General features: G+C 40.3%; 1 protein-coding gene across 1 annotated transcript; it reads left to right on the forward strand.

Annotated features, from left to right (window-relative positions):
* Nucleotides 1-335: 335 nt before the first annotated feature.
* On the forward strand, nucleotides 336-21,486 carry pxylp1 (2-phosphoxylose phosphatase 1; the record flags this gene model as incomplete). The annotated part of the gene is made up of 5 exons (XM_083887304.1): nucleotides 336-457; nucleotides 10,765-10,953; nucleotides 12,207-12,333; nucleotides 20,038-20,177; nucleotides 20,474-21,486. Exons 1-5 carry the CDS (start codon nucleotides 376-378, stop codon nucleotides 21,484-21,486), a joined length of 1,551 nt encoding a protein of 516 aa, XP_083743430.1. The 5' UTR covers nucleotides 336-375.
* Nucleotides 21,487-21,766: the final 280 nt, after the last annotated feature.

Below are 21,766 nucleotides of genomic sequence, written 5' to 3' on the forward strand. Positions count from 1 at the left end.
TTTCATAATTAATCAATTGATCTGTTTGAATGTTGTTTTAATAATTAAAACAAGTTTCATTATTATTTTATTGGTTTACTTGAGATGAATACTTACTAAACATTTCTCTAAATATGCCAGGGTGCTACAAAAGACAAAAAAAAAAGTATGCTGTCCATGGCTCAATGTTACAATCGGCTCCATGGAAGGCAAAATAAGAATAAAATTAAACTGCTACCGTGAAGTTGCAACTAGTAACAGAGATAAAATGGTAACCAATCATAAAATATGCCCTGCTATTAGATGAAAATGCAGTACTCCTTGTTTCCAGGTCGCTGGTATGAGCTGTAGTCTGGATGGCTGACGGTCAGGGACGCGGACCAATCACATGACAAGATGCTGGCTCGCAACCGTTTCCTCCTCCTGGTGGTGGTGGGCGGGGCATTGCTGGCCATCATCAGTTTGAGCCTTCAGTTTTGTAAGTGCACTGTTATTTTACTGTTTATGTCTCCCATGTCAGTGCTCTCTGGAGAAACAATTGTGTTCTTTTTTTGCTTCTGTGTGCATACATTCACATCCCGTCGTTTTTTTCTTATTCATACCAAAAACAAAGAAGAGACCCCTGCAGACTTCCTATAAATATCCACCACCTAGAGTGGGACCCTGTGAGACTCAGTTGATACAAGCTCACATCTGCTGGTGTATGCTGAGCTGTATGGAATTGTCTCTTTTCCACTATTAAGTCATTGTTTGGCACCTCCTGTGTTTTTTTTTTGTCTAGACAGCATTTCCCAGTTTACTAGCCACAGTGAATGCAAGGAAACCATTGCTCAATAAAAGGAGAGTCTCTGTATATTCCTGCCTCACTTGAATGATTGGAAAAACACAGACTGATGCTTCTGGTACAGTTTGAATGAAACTCAGTCTAGAACTTTCTGCATAAGATTATGACGATAGATCGTAGGGATGGTCATTTTTAGCAAAAATAGAGGTAGTGAAACTAATGCTGGGTTCACAGGGTTAGGGTTTGGCACAAGATGCCATGGTAAATTTCATCACTTCATTTGGGATCTACAGCATGTTCAGCTTAGGGGAGCAACTTCAAGATGCATTCAAGAATCCTGTAAACTTTATCACCTCTGCAAACACACAAAGTCTAAATTGGGGATGCACGATATTGGAATTTTTGCCGATATCCGACATGCTAATACTGTATATCAGGAGTGCTTGAGCCGATATAATGCCAATAATTGTGCATCCCTAAACTAAATGTTTGCTGCTGCTGCCATCCTCTGGTAATAGATGCGCCACAAATTAAGTTGTCATTGGATTAGAACAATTTGTTTTTATGAATGCAATCACTGATAAAATATTTGTTTTGTATCTTTTTAATATATTACTAATAGTGAGAGTAACACATTTTTTTACTATTTATTTTGCTGATCATCGGCAACAGCAGGAGCTGTTTATCCTCCAATGGCGAGTGGTAACACGATACATTGTCGCACATTGGTTGTGTTGTCAAAGTTTTAGTTTGGTTTTACACAGCATGATTTTGTCCAGCTCACTTCTTTCCCCGTGCGTCATCGAAACCAACATGTTCTAATCAAGATTATGCTGTGTCAGATTTTACACTTCTGCGATAGCTCTTGTCCAGGTATCTTTGCCAAAGCTTACTAGATGAGGCAGACATTCACACCGTGTGACATTTAACCAGTTCATTGGTTAAGGTGTATTGAATGTAATGATGCAGTAATGCATGTGTTTGTGCCTGTACTTTCAACATTCCGTTGATTCAATCAAGCACATTGTTGAAATGATAATTTTTTTTCTTCTTAATTTATTATTATTTTTTGATTGTTTCATACTCTATTCCAGTAGACACTTAGCTGACTACAGTATGTGTCAATACCTTCTACAACCACATTTAAAAATGCCCCAGTGCAATTTTTTTAAGTTGCATCTTTCTTCTTTTTTTTTTATCTGATCTTTACATCTTTCTTCGATTTGACCTCCAGTTGTTTGCATCAGAAATTTACATGAATAGATTAATTCTTAATCAGGTGTACATTTCTTGTGAGAATAGTCCCTTTCAAAAATGCTCTCACTTAATTTTTTTTATCAAGACTACTGTTGGAGTAAAGCTGCTGTCGTGTCATCATTTATTCAATACGCAGAGAAGGTTTTGAGCTATTATCTTGGAGAAGCATAGCATGAAATCATATGGGATTTCTCCTCATGTTTAATAAATGGTCAGCTTCGGTTTTTGTTCCAATTTTTCTGATATTGCTCACTTTTATTTACTATGTTGTCTGCAGTCATTCATGCTCCCCCTGCTTTTGAGAAAAGCCCATCCATGTGTTTATTGTTGTTCGTTGACCACAGTGGGAATCTTGAATGATGGAGGATGATTGTTGGCAGAGTAAATGCCTCTCTCTGGCTCCAGGCAGCCTGAAATTAAAATTGTGCATGGCGACAAACGACTGCATCTGTGCTGACTGACACATGAAGGACACCCAGAGGATGAGTGTGTTACAGAGCTCACAGTGCTCCACAGAGAGGACGACTGCCGAGTGTGAATGAAGGGGAGAATCTGATGGATGTTAAGTGCTGCTGTAGAATCGGGTAGATTTACACTGAGAAATATTGAAAGGGAGAAATGAATACCGCCTGAGCTGAGGTGAGCTCAGTGATTAAATGAAATGGAGAAGACACTTGAGGCATGTGTAGTTGTGGAGTTGAACTTAAAGTTGTTTGACAGTTTAATCGTGGTGATTTTTTCCCACCACAGCCAGTTTCTGTAACTTCTCCATAACCAGTCCATCAGCAACTGTTCAGTTGGCAGAGTTCAGGGTATTTAGCAAATTCTTTTCTTCGCATTCCTCCAATTCCTACTCTCACTCTTGACTCACAGTTGAAGCAGGGATTATCACTTCAGTGACCTTTTTGAAATGTACAGTTACCGATAAGCTCCAAGACACAAAACTATACCGCCAGTGACTTTAAAAAAATAAAATTAAATTAAAAACCGACGAGCACAAATCTAGCAACATTCTGTCATAAACCTAAATACTTAACAATAAAGTAATGCACAAATCAGCCGCACGAGTGACACCCATCCGACTGTATTTACTGTATTTACTACTCCTACTTCTTTATGGTTCAACACGTTTATCACCCATGTGTGTGAAATCTCTAAAGACAGGACATGTTCTAGTGATATCTAGTCTTTTCAGACTGACTTTATTCATTCATTCTTTATTTATTCATTGACAGTGGTTGGTAAAACTGTCAAACATTCAAATGAGGATTTAAATAAATAATAACGTATGAAAACACGACTTGGTCCAAATGTCACGATCCTCTGCATATGTCGGTTTGTGTCTGTGTTTCATTGAAGGGAAGTGTTGGGCTGCTTTTGTGAAATTAAAATGGTCTTAGTATTTGTGACAACGTATGGTCCTCATCAACCTTGTCACTTTGTTCAGGGTGAAATCATTTCTTTGGGCTGTTTTTGATTCGGTTTTTGGAGCGAGAATCCGCATTTTGGCAGGCGTGCTGGACACAGGAATTATGGTGGCGATCTTGCCCAGCTTTGCCCAGTCAGGGTAGATTTCCCCAAAATAATTATTTTTTAACAAAAACTGTCCCAGAGATGTCTGTTTAGCTCTAGACATCCTGTTCAGTTCATCATCAAGCTGATGTGCACATTACCCGGAGCTGTTTGACTTCTGCGCTGCATTGGTCACACGATGACACAGGAAACTCTCGACAAGATAAAATAAAAAGACTATTAAAGGTTCCATATTATGCAAAATCCACTTTTAATAATTTTAATCCATATATTTGGGACACTGGAGGCCATATCAGTCGCCAAAGTGTAGGGCCATATGAAATCTGTTTTATTTTTTTCCAAATTCAATTTTTTCCGTTTTAATTTTTCAGAATTCCGTTTTTTCCATTTAAATGTTTTTTTTAATTCCATTTTTTTTACCTTTTACACGTACTTTACCACCATAGAGTGTGTGCTTTTGTGTCGGTGAATAAAATGTCCTTTGAAATGCAACTTTCTTCTTGAATCCACTGACTTCTCGATTGTTCAATTGTTTTAACTTAAGTTAAATCCTAATTAAGTAAATCGGGTCAGTGAATCTCAAAACAAGCCATGCAATGCTGGTCACATTTAAAAGTAAAATAATTAACATAAATAAAAAAGTGGTAGTGCCCCCTCATCTGGTGCAGACAGATTTCTGGATAATTTCTCTACATGCTGTTTTACCCCTACAACGATGCAATTAAGATAATAACAGATGCATCAGATGAGCTGATCTCTTTAGTTAACTGCTCAAAGAGAAATAATGTTCTCTGGTGTGAAGTGAATGTCGCAGGGAGTTCATAAGTTTCACTTTTGCGCAAAGAGACTTTCCAGCATATAATAGGCGATGTTCCACAGTGTACTCGCTGTGTTTCGGCTGCCGAATTATCAGTGCTTTCTTAAATATGACATCTTTATTGACATCACAATATAACTGTAATAATGGCGTATTTGATGGTGTGACTTGAGTTTCAATCAGCACCTGGACAAGGGGACACTCGCCAGTTACATGCGGTTGAGCGCACTTGTTCAGCGGTTTAGCAACACGCACTGGGGGAAACCCTGGCTGGGTGAGTGTTTGTGAGGAGATGCACGGGTGGTGGGACAGCATTTCAGTCACATTATGTCAATTTCCGCGATATTCAGCGTTTAACATTAGATTCCGTTTTTTATTGGCCAATTCCGCGATTCCGTCCGCGATTCCGTTAACACGGAAATCATAGGGCCCTAAAGTGTGAAAAAAGATGACTCACTCCTGTTTTTGTGGTCCTCCTCAGTCTAAGTACAGGAGATAAAGCATGCGACGTTGACTTCCGCGCTCACTGGGACATCAGAATGCGCTTAATTCCTGGAATTGTTGTCTTGCAGAGCTCCACTTTGTCCATAAAACACGTGAGAGTGCTGGCGAGGGCTACGGCATCCGAAAACCAGAAGCCCACAAAATTCTATTCTTGGCTGCACAGTGCAGCACAGGGTCCAACACAAACTTTCACCCTCAGAGGATTTATCTGTCCCATGGATACATGTTATATATGACAGTAATGTGCCTGCTACAGCAGTTGATTACTTTTCCAAATTATAACTACTGTTAGCTCCCAGTAGCCTCTGTGGCTGATGTAATTTCCTGTCCCTTAAGTTTCATTCGGCTGTTGTGGCAGGGTGATTGAACTTCTATGGTGCTTCATCCTTATGGCATTTTGACATAAGCATGTCTCAGACATAAAATAATTTTTGCCTTTGACAGATTTTTTTTGCCGGCCAAATTCACATGACACCGGCCAAACTCTGGCAGATACCGGCTAATGTAAGCCCTGGTGAGGACATACTGTACCTTGGATATTTTCCAGCAAGGGTGTGTTAGATCGGCAGCAACCGCGTTGCTCCGGTGTTTGCTGACTCCCAGCAGAGAGTGTTATTGAATTTAATGACATAAACCTTTAATCATTAAAACCAAAGAGATTGATGACATTTATTGGTGTAAAATTGAGATGTCAGCACTGTCACATTGCCTCCTGCTGTGCTGCAGATCCCATGTAGGAAATGAATATTGCTTTAGCCATTTGTGGTGTGAATGTGTATGAATGTGTTATACTTTGGGTGCTAGTGCTGTGTATGCACTCAGTATACAGCCAGTTTACAAAAGCCTCATTGTGCGGCGACTGTGACTAAGCTGGCCCTCTGAAAGTTTGGCTAGCTCAGGCAGACACTAGCTCAGTGTGTGTGTGTTGTGCGTGCAAGTGTGTGTTTGGCAGTCTATTGGGCACAGAGCAGAGAGGGGGACAGGTTGTGGTAATGAATGAGCTCCACTGTGTGTGCGACGAGACCTCAAGCTACCAAGCCATCGTCAAAATGGTCTCTGCTGCTGCCGCACGTCTTTTTTTCCTCCTCATCAGTGGTGAGTTTTTAAACTTAACCCTATTTACATAGAGGAAAAACATAATTCTTCTTAACAAAGACCTTATTGTCAGAGATAGAGAGGAGGTTCATATTGAAAAGATACATTTATCATTAGGTCTGTTTTCTGTTATTTATTGCGGTATGACCAGTCTTGATTGAGATCACTTTAGCCACTGTTCAGATGTTGCTCTTTAAAGATAATTAACATCAAGAGCACTTTTACTGCTTTAGCATACGGTCCTCAACTGCCTCGACATCTTGTGCTTCAAGTGCCATCAGCTGCCGAGAAGTGATGTCCCACTGTTGAAGTGAGAAATAAAAGCAGAAGAAGTGCGTGTCTGTTTTTTGTTGGCAGCCTGGCTCATTGAGACGGCTGCTTTACAGTTAACTTTTTTTGTATCAGCTATTAAAAGCACCTTCTTCAAACTCCTTTTAAATGTTTTTCTCCCAAAAATCATGGTCATGTAGCAACATTAGAGATGGAAATCTCTTTGTACATTGCAATTTGATGATTGTTTATCCATCTTTGAAGCACCATAATTGTTGGTTTTGTGTGTTTGATGTGCTTAAATTATCCTTGAAGCCATAGGTATAGCCTGCTTTCCTAAGTCCTAAGCTTTCAGTTCTATAGTCGTCTGATGGCGAGATAAAGAGATTAATTTATTCTTAACGTATCATAAACAGGGGTGTGCAGGCATGGACTGGCCATCGGGTGTACCGGGCAATGCCCGCTGGGCATTTTTTTTGTTATCATGTAACATTCGTGAAACATTTAGATAACCAGTAGGGCTGCAACGAATTAATTGATTTTAGAGAGATCTTTTTTTTTTTACAATTAATACAACCTTTGTGATTTTTTAGCTTTATGGACAAAAAACCCATTTGATTAATCGAGAAAGTAATTGACAAATTGATTCTAAAACTAAACAGTATATTTCATTAAACACTGAACATACATCTCTAGCAGTGTTTCTTTGACAACCACTTTCACTTCAAGATGGATATTGTGGCACTGAGGCCATCTCTCCCAAGATGAAAGTCTCTGTGAGTAGTGAAAGAGCATTTACATTTTATTTTTTTTAAACATCACTCTTTTCCATGTCGGCTACTGTACTTTATTTAAATTTTTGAAACACAATGCTGTCGCGTCAGCGTGCACCGTATATTTTCCTTTTTTTTTTGTCCTTTGCCAATCACACCCCTGCTTAAACCTAAGCATGTGTAAAATCTATCGGGTGATACTAATGTTAAGTGAGTAAAATCTTCACTGACTGCAATTATTTGTCTTAAACTGTTTATTAAGCTGGGGTGTGCCAGTACCTAATACATCTGCTGTTTAAGAACCTGTTCTTAACAATTTTACCACACGTCATGTATGCCAAAGGAGAGTCATTAGATCTTCTGCACACGGAAACACAACTTTCCCTTGACAAAGCTTTCTGTGAACATGGCATTGTTTCAAGGAATGTCTTCATACACACTCATTTTCAACCCATTTTCAAAAAAAAGTGTTTCAGGGCTCCGAAAACACCAGTTACGAGTGAGTGAAACACCTAAACAACACAAACCCTTTGCAGGTCCTCCTGAACAAATTTCCCTGTGTACAGGTGCTTAAGTGGAGTGAACTGCAGCTGCCTGTTGCTTGAACTAACTTGTCTTAACTTGTGACAGGCAGCAGTTTATCATGTGTGAGGTGGGAAGCTGATCCTTCTGTAGTGCGTTGTGTGTTTTGCAATAATAATGCAAGGACTGTCTTTCTTATGGTGTCGGTCATCACAGCGTTTTCCCCTCATTGTTCCATGCAGCACTAATGATTCAGTAAGCTGTCAATTTAGTTTGGCAGTGATGAGTCAACATGAGCAACAAGAAATACAATTGTACTCTAAATAGGCAAGAGATAACATTCTATATAACATTGTATTACATGATTCAGATCAGCAGTGAGGGTAAATAAGAAGCTTATCAGTATATCCCTCACCTCTGCTGTGTTACTGAGCATTAGTGCTTAATTAATTGTGCTGAGGAGGATATTAATCTTGGCTCAAATCAGATTTGTGGATTGTAAAGCCACTATCCTTTGTCCATTCCATTTGTGAATAAGAGACTAAAAAGGCTTTGGATGTCATGAAAAAATTAATGGGATGGTGCTGGATTCAACATGTCACAGATCACTGCACACTTTAAATGAACAGAGATCGACCGTTGTGTCACAAAGCTTGACAGATTAAACATATCACATCCTTATAATGCCCCCTGTTGTGCTTTTTACAAGTTTGGAGGTAGCCAGAGAGGACATTATTCCAGACCTGCACTATACTGACATCTTAACTTCCCTACATCTTACTCCAGAGAGTCACTGAGAGTTTGCAAGAGTCTGGAGGGAAACAAATAGACACAATCTGTTTTTTTGACAAACATTCAACTCAGGAATCAAACAGCCAAAGGTGGTGTTGTTGTCAATGGACGATTAAGTGTTGCTTAAGCAATTTTTTGTTTTTATGTAGCCGAGAGTTGCCAAACTCCTCGAATTTTGTTGTGTGTCCTGCCTTTCGCCCCCCAGCCAACTGCCATCTCCACCATTTTGCTCTCCACCCTGACACACCTGGACACAACCAACACCAATGTTTGTATCCTCTGTGTGTACCTTTTATCAGCAATCGACACTCATCTTGTGACATCATTGTGAAGTTTGCAGATGTCATCACTGTGGACTATAGGAGGCACCGAATCATTGCACTGCCACTTAATTACTAGTACTTCACTTATTCAATGACAATATCTTTACTCTATTCTCTAATGTTCTTCTGTTAACACTGTTCCATGGCTTCAACAGCAAGCAGGGAGCAGGGATATTAAATTCTAAATGTTTTACTTTATGGGAATATGGGCATGTGTGAGACTAATGTAAGATTTGGGAATGTGTTTTTCCAAAGGGGTGCATGGGTCTTTCTTCAGCTGTTTTTCTTCAGAGATGGACATTTGTGAATGGTCCTTGCATTTCCCACAACAGCTATAACCCCTTGTTGGATGTCGCTCTCTCAGGGGTCACTGGCATCCAGGCAACACAATGGTCACACTGAGGAGTTTGCGGATATAGAGCTGTTGACATGGAGATGAACTATGGCTGCGTTGGCAAACTTTGTCTCAGACACCCTGTCATTGCCTGCTCAGTTGAATGTTTTTTTGGATTTGTACATTTGGATTTTTAGATAATGTGTATAAAGATCAGTTGCAAGAACAAATTCTTAAGTTTGAGTTTTTTTCCAACATCACTATGTAGACCTCCTGATGTTGCATGACCCGGTTTTTATGAACCACTGTGATGCAGCAAAAATGAACGCAGTGAACTCTGACAGGTTGAATTCCAGCACCAGATTCAACCTGAACCTGAGTTCATTCCGTACTTTACATCCACAGGGATTTACCAATATATTGAAAAACTTTAACAGAGTGAATATATCTGATCCTTATAATGCCCCAACATGCTTTTTAGGAATTTGGAACCAGGTGGAGAGGACATTATTCTAGACCTGCAGTATCCTGACATCTTCGACTTTCTGATTAACTTCCCTTCATCTTACTCTATAGTTACTTTTTGACAAACATTGAACTCTAGAGTCCACAGGCTAAATATATGCAAAGGTTTTACACTGCCCGGTGCATTAGCAACAGTGTAATGTAAATAAGTGTTGTGTTTTTTATTTTTTTTATTTCAAACAGATCAATCCATGACAGCAAACATAAGCAGAGCAGTCAAAGATTCAATTTTGTCATTGTCATTTCCTGTTGCTCCCTCTTCTTCTCCTTGCTGTAGCGGTCTCTCTGGATCTGTGGGGATTCGGTAAAATGTTCTCCTGTTTGCCTGTTTCCATCTGCTTTGACACAACATCGATCAACCATCTTCAATTTTATGATGAAAACAGTTGGCGAAGATGTCTCTTCTTATATATAATATACATCTTTAGAGGTGAACAGCATTGTTTCCTGTCAGAGGGTCTTACCTTGGCTGTGTGACATCAGCTCCCAGAGCTCTATTGGATGGATAACCATGACATTTTGAGATTGATGATAGTTGCATATGGTGAAATTATAATTCTATGACTTTTCATCTCACTGTCAGCATGAGAATACTTTCTTATCGTGAACCAGGACTGATCCCCTGAAATTTCATTTCATTTACAAGTTTGATGTGTAAAAGAAAATGGAAGTGGTTGATTCTTTGATTTTTCATTGAGCAATATCATCGGGTCAAACTTAATTTTGTCCAACACTGTGATTTGTGACCGAAACTAATTCCCATCGGCATCAGCTGTACTCTGTGTGCATTGTGCACACGTGCTAAACTAGCGTGTGGTGCACATTGTAAATATAAGAGTTGTCAAACATTAGTATGTTATCTTTGCCATTGTGAGCATTATGTTTGGGCGCTAGCCAGATTTCCGTGATCATTACCTAAGTGGATTCTTCAGATCACGCAGAGATACTGTGCCTTTTCTCAGTTTAGTATTTTCTAATATTGTCCTAAACATTGTTATTGCAAATGTCATTGGAAATAAGTCAAGGTTACATTAACCACTGCTACCAAGCCAATCATCAGTCGATGTCCTTGATGTTATTTATTTAATTTTAAGAGCCTTAATCACAGGGAACTATGGCTTGACATGCCACAGGAGGTGTGCAGGAAGTCTTGGTGTTGTTTTCCTCAATTTTTGTGATTTTGTGTTGGCGCTCCCTTCTCACTTATTTTCTCAATACCCTCTCTTTTCTTATTTTTTGTTTTTGTTTTGCCACAGTGAACCTGATCCCGACCACTCCAATAGTGGAGGAGCAACCCTTCCAGGCTATAGGTGGAGGCTTTGGGGTGGCTCTGGGAAAGAGCAGGAAGAGAGTGTTCCCGGTGCTGCACATCCAGCAACCCAACCCCATTTTGGAGGCTTATGGTTATTGCAACACCCCCAACCACACAGAACAGGCTTGGGAGGGTGAGAGCTACACTCGGGGCCCATGGACAAAAACATTCTAATCTATAGGCCAAGAGCATTAAGTGCAATGACTTTGTTGCAAACATGTATATGCTGTTGTGTGACTTATTTCTGAAAGACTTTAGACTCATTGAAGCATTTCTTTCCAGTTTAAGGGCATCAAAATCAAATTTAGTGCATCTCTCCCACTGATTTGACAGATGATTTGATTGATATCGTATATAATGTAGCAATAATGTCAGATTTATTGTGTCGGTACTCAGGGGATGTGTTAAATCATTTCCTCCAGATTGCAACATCCATAAAGCTTGCAGTGTGCTCTCTACAGCACGGCAGTGTGGAGCCTGGTATTTTTCTTTCCCCTCACCACTTAAGACTAGTTGTAGAAGGCACTGCTCATAGACCTTTAATTAAAGTCCTTTGAGCAGAAGCATTTTTTTACTTCTTCGGAAAAGCTGGATTTACAGATTTTACCCTGAAACTGCCCTGCTGTCTTCTATGTACTTAATATTAGCTTTAATACAATTTTGGGAGGTGATCAGCTTTAAGTGATAGTTCAGGTTTTTTTTTTTTTTTTGCTTTTTTCGCACTTTTCTCTACGGAGCTCCCCCTACAATAATTTGGAGTACATTCTTTATTGCTTTATCCTCGCTGTCATAGAAACTCAGCGCTGACTCTCCCCCTCCCTTCCCCTCTCCTGGCCCGAACACAAGCTGTGGAGCTATGTTCATGCTGGTCGGCATCACTTTTCCATGCTTCTGTGTTTTTCAGTTCTTACCATTGTTTAAAAAAAGTCAGTCCAATGTTTACTCTACTTTTGAACGCCACTGACATTCAGTAGGGGGGGTGGAGACAGCCCCTGATATCCCCCGCAACAAGGCATTTAACCATAACAATCACTCTGAAGCTGTTAAGTTTGGGGTAAAAATCCTGGCTAATTCTGCTTTCTGCAGGAATGGTGCCCACACATTGCCTTGAATATCAGGTCATAAGCACTTTTGACACTTTAATTTACACAAGTATGTAGGCTACGTGATGTAAATTGATATAATTCATTTGGTAGTGCATATCTGAACTTTTAGATGGAGGCAAAAGTTGACAAATAACTTGACCTCAGCTCTCATTAAATTTTACATATTCCTCATCAAACACTACAATGCACGTACATACTTCCCTTGGCCGTCTTCTAACATGCTGTTTTATTTCATAATATAAGCTTTTATGTGGCTACTGATGAAACTATCCTCTGACAGGTCACAGTCCTGCCGACTACAAGCTGCTCTCTGTCCACATCATGATTCGTCATGGAGACCGTTACCCACTCTACTCCATCCCCAAGACCAAACGACCCTCCATCGACTGCACCCTGTCCAGCAGCAGGTACTCAAGCTATTTCATGCATCAGCGATAGCAAGTGCATTTGTTTTGCTGCATGTGCTCTGCTGTGCTCTGGCACAGATGGATTAACATACATAAACACAAACACATTTACAGTCTCTCGAGGCAGATTTGACGACTTGAGCAACATCCTCATTTAGCAGCTCTGGCAGAGTAGGAATGAAGGTGAAAAACAGACACACTTACACACTGAAATTAAAATTTTCTCCTTTGATTAATTATGTTGTAATCTGTCATCTTTATCTTTTATTATTTATTTCCCCCCCCACTGTAAGCTATCTCCTCTCACAGTGGCTCTATTGTTTTTTCAGAGGGAGTTAAATATAAGTAGGCTTACTTCAGCACTTGAGCTTCAAGAGTCTGAAATCAACACTTTTACAGTTTATATACGGTATGTATACAGGAAGTGAGGTCTAGGTGAACTCTAAATATGAAAACTTTCTCAACTTTCACTTTCTCAACCTTCAGATCTAGAAAATGTAATCAATTCTGTCTTTCTGTCGGTTCGGTTTGGTACAGTGCGATATGGTTTGGAATGGTAAAGCCCTGGTTCAGGCTTGCGTTTTGATTGAACATTATATTTACCTGGTAGACGCACTCATTTCGCACTACATATCTCGTCAGAGAGATATGTAGTGCGAGATATGTAGCACAACATTGTACCGGTGCAATGACAATGAACCATGACATTGAACGCAACACAACAGATAACAATGGAGGACATCGAGCTGCTCTTTTTTCCTGCTTTCCTGTTTTTTTCGCTTGCTGAAGAAACACCGGTCACAAGGGAGTTATGTTTTTCTGTCGCCCAATCAGCTGACTGGGTGAGGCCGGTCTAGCTCCACCCTGACTATATCATACCATACCATTGTATTCTGGTATGCCAAAGGAAGGGTGTCAAAAATGGAATGGTGGTGGGTTATTTTGGTACTATTCCGAATGGAATCACAAACAAGTTTTACCATACTGTACCAAGCCAAACTGTTGCACAGTAGAAACATGGCTTTAGTCTTAACCCATTTAGGCCTGAAGCGCCTGGAAAAAATGTCTCTAAAACCTGAGCTTCAATGGCTACTAAATGACTGATTTCTCAGCCTCTGTAGCAGATATAGGAACACATTTCAAAAAGTATTTGAGAGCTTACACCTGTGGCTTTCTTGTAAAATTTAGTTTATTTAGACACAAATATGTAAAATTAAAGTGAATAACTATTTTCAATTAAAAAACAGTAAGAAAATAAAGTAATATCAACTTGTGTCAGTGCCTTGATTTAGTCCTGATGGAGTGTGAAGAACAAGAACAGCATGTAATGACTGTAACAGTCTGCTTCACATGTGACGGTGATGGAGCTTATAGCGCTGTGGCATCTGCATCCACATCCACTGTCACCCCTGCTGCACGGTTGTAAACACTCCGTCGATTAAGGTGGTATTTATCGTCATTATCGCCGACCTCGTCGTCTCAAACATAATTATGTCTTAACCATAAATCCCGGTCAATTTGTTCAGCGCGTTCGAAGTTATCAGCGATGATGTCAACGAAGACAAAACTCCTCAAAATCACTGCCTTCAGAAATCTCTCCGCTGTCAGAGTCCTTCATGTTTGCGCGAAGTAATTTCAAAACTATGTCGCGAGGAACTCTTATACCCCCCGAAAATTGACGTATCCGCTTTACTGGCGTCTATGGTAGAATAAAACACGCAGCCGCTCTCCCGGCTCTAATGGGTTAATACAGCACCCACATTCTGGTGGGTGACTTATTCCAACCATGTGGGTCAGTAACTTGCGCCTGACTCCATCTCGACCAGCAACCTAATTCTGCGCTTGAGCTCATTACTGCAGCCACATCAGCTTTGCACATCTGGATGTGAACAGGCCTGATGTAATATTATGAGCTGGCGCAGTCTGGTTGCGTTTCAGAATGATATGAATCAGTTGGTATGTCGTGCACATTTGATTATTAGATATTTTCAATACACTTGAGCTTTGAACTTGATCTCAAAGTAGGCCATCCTGCACAAAAGCCTCTTATGTTGGAGGTTGCAAAGCTTTCACAGTGGACTTCATGTGTGTATAGTGAGAAAGTAGATTTTTTTTTTTTTTTTACAGCTGATTCCTCTAGCAAGCTTTTCTTCCTCTTTACATCCTGACTGTGGTACTCCACTCAACCCTTTGTCTGTCTCTTTAGTTACACGCTCAGTATACTTGACTGATTTTTATCAAAACCAGATCAAAAGCACAAAGACATATTATACTGATGTATAATGCCGTTTGTGATGTTATTAGCTTGCAGGCCTTGAAGTTCCAGTGTGTATAATAACATTTTGCACACTTAACCTTCAAAACAAGATAATCAAAATACTGAGGGTCTGTTTTTTCCATGGTTCTTTGTTTTTCAAATCTTGCCATTCGAAAAATGGTGGTCTGATGTTTACTCTTTACGGTCAGACAGTCGTTTCCTCTTCCTCCCTTCCTCTGACACCAGTTTTCGCAGCTTTTTTTCACCGGCTCTGCCATGATGAACCTCTAAAATTTACTTGACCGCTGCCCGATCTTATAGCCGGTGCCAATCAGTACCAAAGCTGTATGATTGTGGTAAACATCCTGCATAGTTCTGCTTTAAACAAATTACAGAAAATGGTTTGATGTTGACCCACTCTCCATTAGCATTTGGGAATTATTGAAATTGATGAGATTATAGAAATAAAAAAAGCACTTACCATCTTAGAAACAAAGAAGAGGAATTTGGGTCATGGAGATGAACAATGAAACATCTTGTGGAGATGTTGGAATTAGTTGACCGGTTACATATTGTTTGTTAATAATGTTTAAAAATGTTTATTTAGCAGATACATTTATGATCTGTTAACACTGTATAAATATATATAAGGATGAATGAAATAACGTGTCAGTAAAAAACCAACAGATCACTCACCAGTCATCCTGATCGATTATTTAATGTGGACACACACAGCAGAGAATCACAAGCAGCCTCATGGTGATCAGTTCTGGATCTCTAAACAAGTCTATAGCCATGGTGACATCACTTTCAGGCTGCACTGAGGCATAAAGGTACTGTGATTTAAATGCTAACATGCTGCTGTTTAAACTGTGTTTACTGGTTTAAGGGTTTTTCCATGGGCCCTTTGCTGATTTGCCATAGCTGCTTCTTGCCAGTCCAAACCACTAGGACTTGTTTTTCCACTGTATTCTCACAGCAGGGTATGCAACACTGTGGTCCGTCTTGGTATTTGAGTGAACCAGTGATGGTTTTCTCTGTGTCCACATCTGTGTACTGTATGTGGCCAGTGTTTATGAGCAGTGACAGGAGGAGGTTTAGTTTCTCATTCTTAGTGTTTCGAGCTGAACTTCAGTTACTTGAAGCTCCTGTTTGAATGGATTGCTTTCAACTGTGGGATACTCCCACAAACATGACCCAGTTTTCAGTAACAAAACCAGTTTGATACACACAAAACCTGTAACAAAAAGATTTGTACAAATAAATCAGTTATGAATTTAAAGTCCCAAGTCCTATCTCGGTCGCATATGTAGAGATGCGACCGAGAAATTCAAGATGTGGTCGTGAGACCAAGACCAATCTTAAATATGACAATCCTATTAGTGCTGACCACAAAGACAATCCTTAATGTGGACAGTTGGACTTATCTATGGACATAAACGAAAAGCAAAATCAGTAACCAGAGCTTTTACAATCTATTTGGGAACATTAATATATGACAATGGACATTGTCCACCTGATTGGCAAGTGGACATCACCAGTCAGTGTCTTGCTTTCAAACAGCTGTAGGGGCCCATGTTGTGAATGCAACGATAAAAACGATATTGGAAAAAAAACTTGTCATATAAATAAAAGAAGGAGGCTCTGCAGCTCTGCTGATGAATGAATTCTTCTGGTTTGCTGTGTCAGAGAATTACTATACCTGTATCATCAAAACAAAATCCCAGAAGTCCTACAAGATGTTGAATGCTACAGAAAACCATGGATAGAAGGCACGCCATCCTCAGGTGAAATTACATATATGTTTTGTCTTGAGCTGATAGATCCATGATAATTTCATGCATATAGGCCCCCATATCCTGTTGTGGGATGCAGGGGTAGCTGGTCCCAATTTTTAACAATAATAAATGTATTAATATATACACTACCAGTCAAAAGTTTGGACACACCAGTCAAAAGTTTGTTAGGGAGAGTGGAGAGTATTTCCACACAGTTTTAATCTGTATTTATTTTATATATTTGGGAATGAATACAGTAACAGTGTGTCAAAGCTGATACAGAAAGTTGCATCATTAGTATGTTCTTTTCATGATAGTTTTGATGTTAACTTAAGTGTCCTGCACCAAATTCCAAACATTTGCTTGATGAGCGTGAGTCACGTTCTCATGCTCAACTAACCGACACCAGCCGTCAACTGGAAAAGAGGAAGTGAGCAGCAGTAAACTGATGGAGCCAGCTGTGATACGAGAGTGGATCGAAATGTCTACCATGTTCATGTTTTATAGGGAATAAGGATTCCACATCTTTTATTCATTAGCCATCAGGATGTTCTTTATGTGGGGAAAAAAAAATCCACGATAACTCGGTTCAGTATGGCCTCTCGCATTGCTCCCAGGTGAAAAACTTTTTATTTTTAATTGTATTAATTAGTGTATGTTATTTTTTTTGTTTTTGAAGTGTGTTTTTTTTTTTTTTTTTTTATCACTTACTCACAAATAGTATTTGACTGTGCCGTGCGACCCCTTGCAAATATTTCCCACACTAAAGTTGCATTTAGTGCTTCTGCATTGTTTGGCAAGTTTGTGTCACTGACTGAAGGTCTCAAAATGACACGTGGACTTTTTCTGATTATCTCTATGGACTTTGGCATGGGTAATGCAAAGTTAAGATAGCAACACAAAATTATATTTCCAGTTGAAAAAGGCTGTGAAAAAATGTAGTGAAAGGGACAAACATGCTCATCAGCACCATTTAATTATATAACCACAATAACACTTCAACCGTTTGAAAGCTGAAGTTGAGAATGAACAGCGAGGCTGCGTGGCTTCGATGGAACATTTTTGCTATTGCTGTGTCCTGGTAATAATGTAGGTACTTCTGTTTTATAAACCACTGTGTGTGTGTGTGTGCATGTGTGTGTGTGCATGCACGCCCTGGCACCAGCTTGCTGACCCAGTGTCTCCGTCTGCGGTTAACTGAAGCGCTCTCTTCAGCAGGACACACCACCCACTCTCCTCTTTTCCTTTCATCCCGAGTTGAGAGCATGCCATCTCATTTCCTTTTCTCTTTATTAATTTCCCTAATTCATCCTACTTCTTTACCCCCCCCCCCCACCTCCATCTGTTCCTAATCTCTTTTACTGGCCTATCCAGTGATGATAATCCCTGCGTAATGTAATTGGGATCTGTACTCTCCGTTTAGCAACAATCAGCTGAATAGACAGCCTGGCTGGCTCTTTGTCCACATTAGTGTCCTTCTCTTCACTGACATCCCTGTGTCCCACTGGAGACTGCAGTCTTCATTGTTTCACCCATGTCTTCCTTCTGTGTTCATGTATGACTTAAGAAAATAACACCCTTGAAAATATAAAGTATGGGGTAGGGTATTTTCACCAGCATCAGTTGTGTGTTTTTTGTAGTTATTTTCATCATAATGCCACTGCTAGGTCATGTTTTCTCTGTGCTCAGTAAAACTATAATTACAGGTGAGAGTTAAGGCTGATGACAGAGGGTCCTGTTTTTAATGCCATGTTCCTGAACCAGTCCACCATCACTATGGAAACAGTGTGTGTGAGAGAGAGAGTGTGGGTTTTAATCTGAGCAGCTGAGCTGCAGCTATCACAAATCTTCACATAATCTTCAATCATCTCTAAATCTATGAGATCACCAACTGCTCATTTTACTGACCTCAACATGGTGCTTCTACATATATTTTTGGGAGGACCAATACATTTACAAAACCACAAGAAGTGAGGATTTAGCGAAAGCCAGGTCAATTTGTCTGTGTGTGTTTGTATGTGTGTGTCCCAAAGCAATGCATTCCTTGATCTTTTTATATCTGCATCTCCCATATTCCCACCCACACATATTGGAACATGAGTTGTAGCGCAGCAGTGTTAGGGAGACACCTAGTGATGGATGTTGGGACTGGATTTTACAATGGTTCTGTTAACCATACATATGCAGTCATTGTTATGTATGTTTACAAAAATACAACCCTAAACAAACCCTGGACTGAATTTTATACCCAACGTTTATTTTGAAATTAGTTGAGGAAGGATACAGGATTAATTAAGGCTAGGCAGTTTTGCTTGCATAGCAGATCTTGTGCAGTAATAAAGAGCAGAGATCACACTGCAGGGAAATATATCATTATAAAAAGCCATTGCTATTATTGCAGTTTTAAAACCACTTCAATCCAGGTTTCTATTGGGAACAGTTTTAAAACAGTTTAAATACCGAAAAAAGATGAAACAGTCAAAGAACACTGCAAGATAAAAGAACATAAAAATCACAATTTGACTGTGAGTATTATGGATATTTATGTTAGGTATAATAATAATCTACTCCTAAGATTACAAAGAAGAAAAAGGTTAAAGATGCAGCCCAGTAATGAGTCTTTTGATAATGCGAAAACTCCAACGGTGAGACACGTTCCCTTTCTTCTTTGTTTTGCTCTTTTTTTTTCCCTCATTGAACTTTTAAATTCTTATCTGATCTATATTAGGTTAGAGAGCTAACCCAATGTAGCGTTTGTGTGGTAGAATGAGAGGTCAAATGTTAAATATAAGTCTAAGGCACATGTCGTGTTGTTGTTTTTTTTTTTTTTTGAAATGGGACAGTGGATGTATATAATGTCTTGCATTTTGTGATGGTGTTATATAATGTTGTACTGTCTGTCAAAAATATTAATAATAATAATAAAAATAATAAAAAAAGACATATATATATATATATATATATACATTTAAAATATACACTTCAGTCTGTCCATTATAATATCAAAATATAAAGACGTACTGACATATAGCCAGTGCTGACTCAGAAAAAATGGCTGTCAGCAGGCCAGCACAAGGCAAAACGGTGTTCTGTGATTAAGTCTACGCCTGATTAAGTTCGTACAGTATATCTTCAGTACGGGTCGGTCAAAATATCGATATGGTGATATACTGTCATCCTTCCTTCCAATACTACAATAGATATGCCAGGGCAAATATCAATATCCTTATAATTAACAAGTTAAGGTGCTCTTAAGTAAACCGTCCCTTCCAGTTTCACTACTTTATTTCTCCCTGCAGCTGCGCTGCTCAAATGAGAATTGGATGGAATTTGGAAACCTGGCTAGAGAAGAGGGAGTTTTCAGTGAGATAATGGTGGAAAAAGTTACAATAAGAAATGCACTTTGTCCTTAATATTGTGAATAAATAGAGAAATTCTGTACTTTTAACTTTTTTGTTGTTTATTATTGGTGTCATGGAACATGTATCGTATTGTATCATATTGTGAGGCACACTGTGATAAAGCTGCAAACAGCTCAAGGTAACACAGACTTAGATCTAGCAGATTTTAGGAGCCTTCTTTTTTTTTTGTTGCCAAAAAAATTTTTTTCCCTTGTGTTTTTTTTTTATTGTTTTATTTTCTTCTTACTATTTCCTCACCTCTCTCTAGGAAGCCCACCCACCCTCTGCTGAAGTCCTTTATCAGCCACATGAGTCAGGGAGGACAAGGCCACTGGGAGTCTCCACTGAGCTCAGTTCCCCGCCTGCCCAACCACAGTGTCTGTGAGATGGGAGAACTCACACAGACAGGTAGGCAAGCAACCTTTTATTACAATGAATATCACATGGAACCACACAAGAGAGAAAATAAAATGTGTTCCTCACATACCCTACACACTTTCACACAGGCCAGTGTGAGCAATACATCAGCATGTTGTCTACTGCAGCCAGGAATCAAACACAATCTCCCTCCCTCCTCACTCAGCTCTCAGCCTACTTCTAGGCATTTGGAGGCGTTAGCTTCAGTTGACCTTTCCGCTCTCCTTGAATTCCCCCATGAAGACACGTTAATTTTCTCTGCTTGAATAGTCTCTATCTTTTTCCAGGTGTGGTGCAACACCTACGAAATGGGCAGCTCCTCCAACAAGCCTACAAGCATCACAATCTCCTTTCCCGTGATTGGTCGCCCCGTCAGCTGTGGGTGGAGACCACAGGTAAGAGCCGGACTCTCCAGAGTGGACTGGCATTCCTCTACGGCTTCCTTCCAGACTTTGACTGGTCGAAGCTGACGATGCGTCACCAGTGGAGCACGTTGTACTGCGGCTCGGCGTGCGACTGTCCTGCCAGGAACAGATACCTGGATGAGGAGCAGAGGAGGCAATATCGGCTTAGAGTGGCTGACACCGAGCTGGAGAGGAATTACGCAGAGATGGCGCAGACTTTGGGTGTGCCCACTCGCCAGCTGCGAGCTGCTAACCCTATAGACTCCCTGCTGTGCCACCTGTGCCATGACCTGTCATTCCCCTGTGCTCCAGTGGGTGTTGCTGGCACAGGTGGGTGTCTGACAAAGGCACAGTTTGCTGTGATTCGCCGGCAGCAGCTTGATGATGAAGTGGATCGCAGAAGAGTTGGGCTGTACCATAAATACGCCATCCTGGCTATGTACCCCTATCTCAACCGAACTGCTTCCAAGATGGAGCGCGTTGCCAAGAGCAGCGAGGCTGGCAGACAGCCTCGAGCAGCAGGCGAGGAGGTCTTCACCCTCTCCTCAGCTCACGATGTCACCATGGCCCCACTGCTGAGCGCTCTGGGCCTGGACGAGGCCAGGTTCCCACGGTTTGCTGCGAGGGTGGTGTTTGAACTGTGGAGGAGTCCCCCAACAACTCAGGGGCAGCCGAAGAAGAAAGCTGGCAGAGCAAAACGCGGGGAAGTGTTCATCAGGGTGCTGTACAACGGCGAAGACGTAACGTTTCATACCACATTCTGTCGCTCCCATGAGCGCCATGCCAGCCAGCCTCTATGCCCGCTGAAGAACTTCCTGTCTTTTGTCAGGAGAGACATGTTCAGTATTGTCAATGCCACGTCTTACCAGGGAGCCTGCTTCACACACTCTGGTTGACATAGCTATACCAAGATGAAGGTTTCCACTTTTGAACATGCTGCACTTTTATGCTGCTCACAGTGTCTTAAAAGTCCATATATTTTTTAAATGTTGTCCTTTAACATTCTTGTGAAAAAAGTGAGTGACAGACACACACTCAGTTCTGCACAATCTAGTCATAAGTGTCAAGTTTTCTCTTGAAAGTTTGAAAGTGCTTTCACAAGCAATTGTGGGGAATATAGGATCAGTTTTAGGAGAGTTGTATGTTGCTGTGTGATCATATCCAGATAGATACTGC

Source organism: Microchirus variegatus (assembly GCF_963457635.1).
Source record: "Microchirus variegatus genome assembly, chromosome: 3".
Classification (NCBI taxonomy): domain Eukaryota; kingdom Metazoa; phylum Chordata; class Actinopteri; order Pleuronectiformes; family Soleidae; genus Microchirus; species Microchirus variegatus.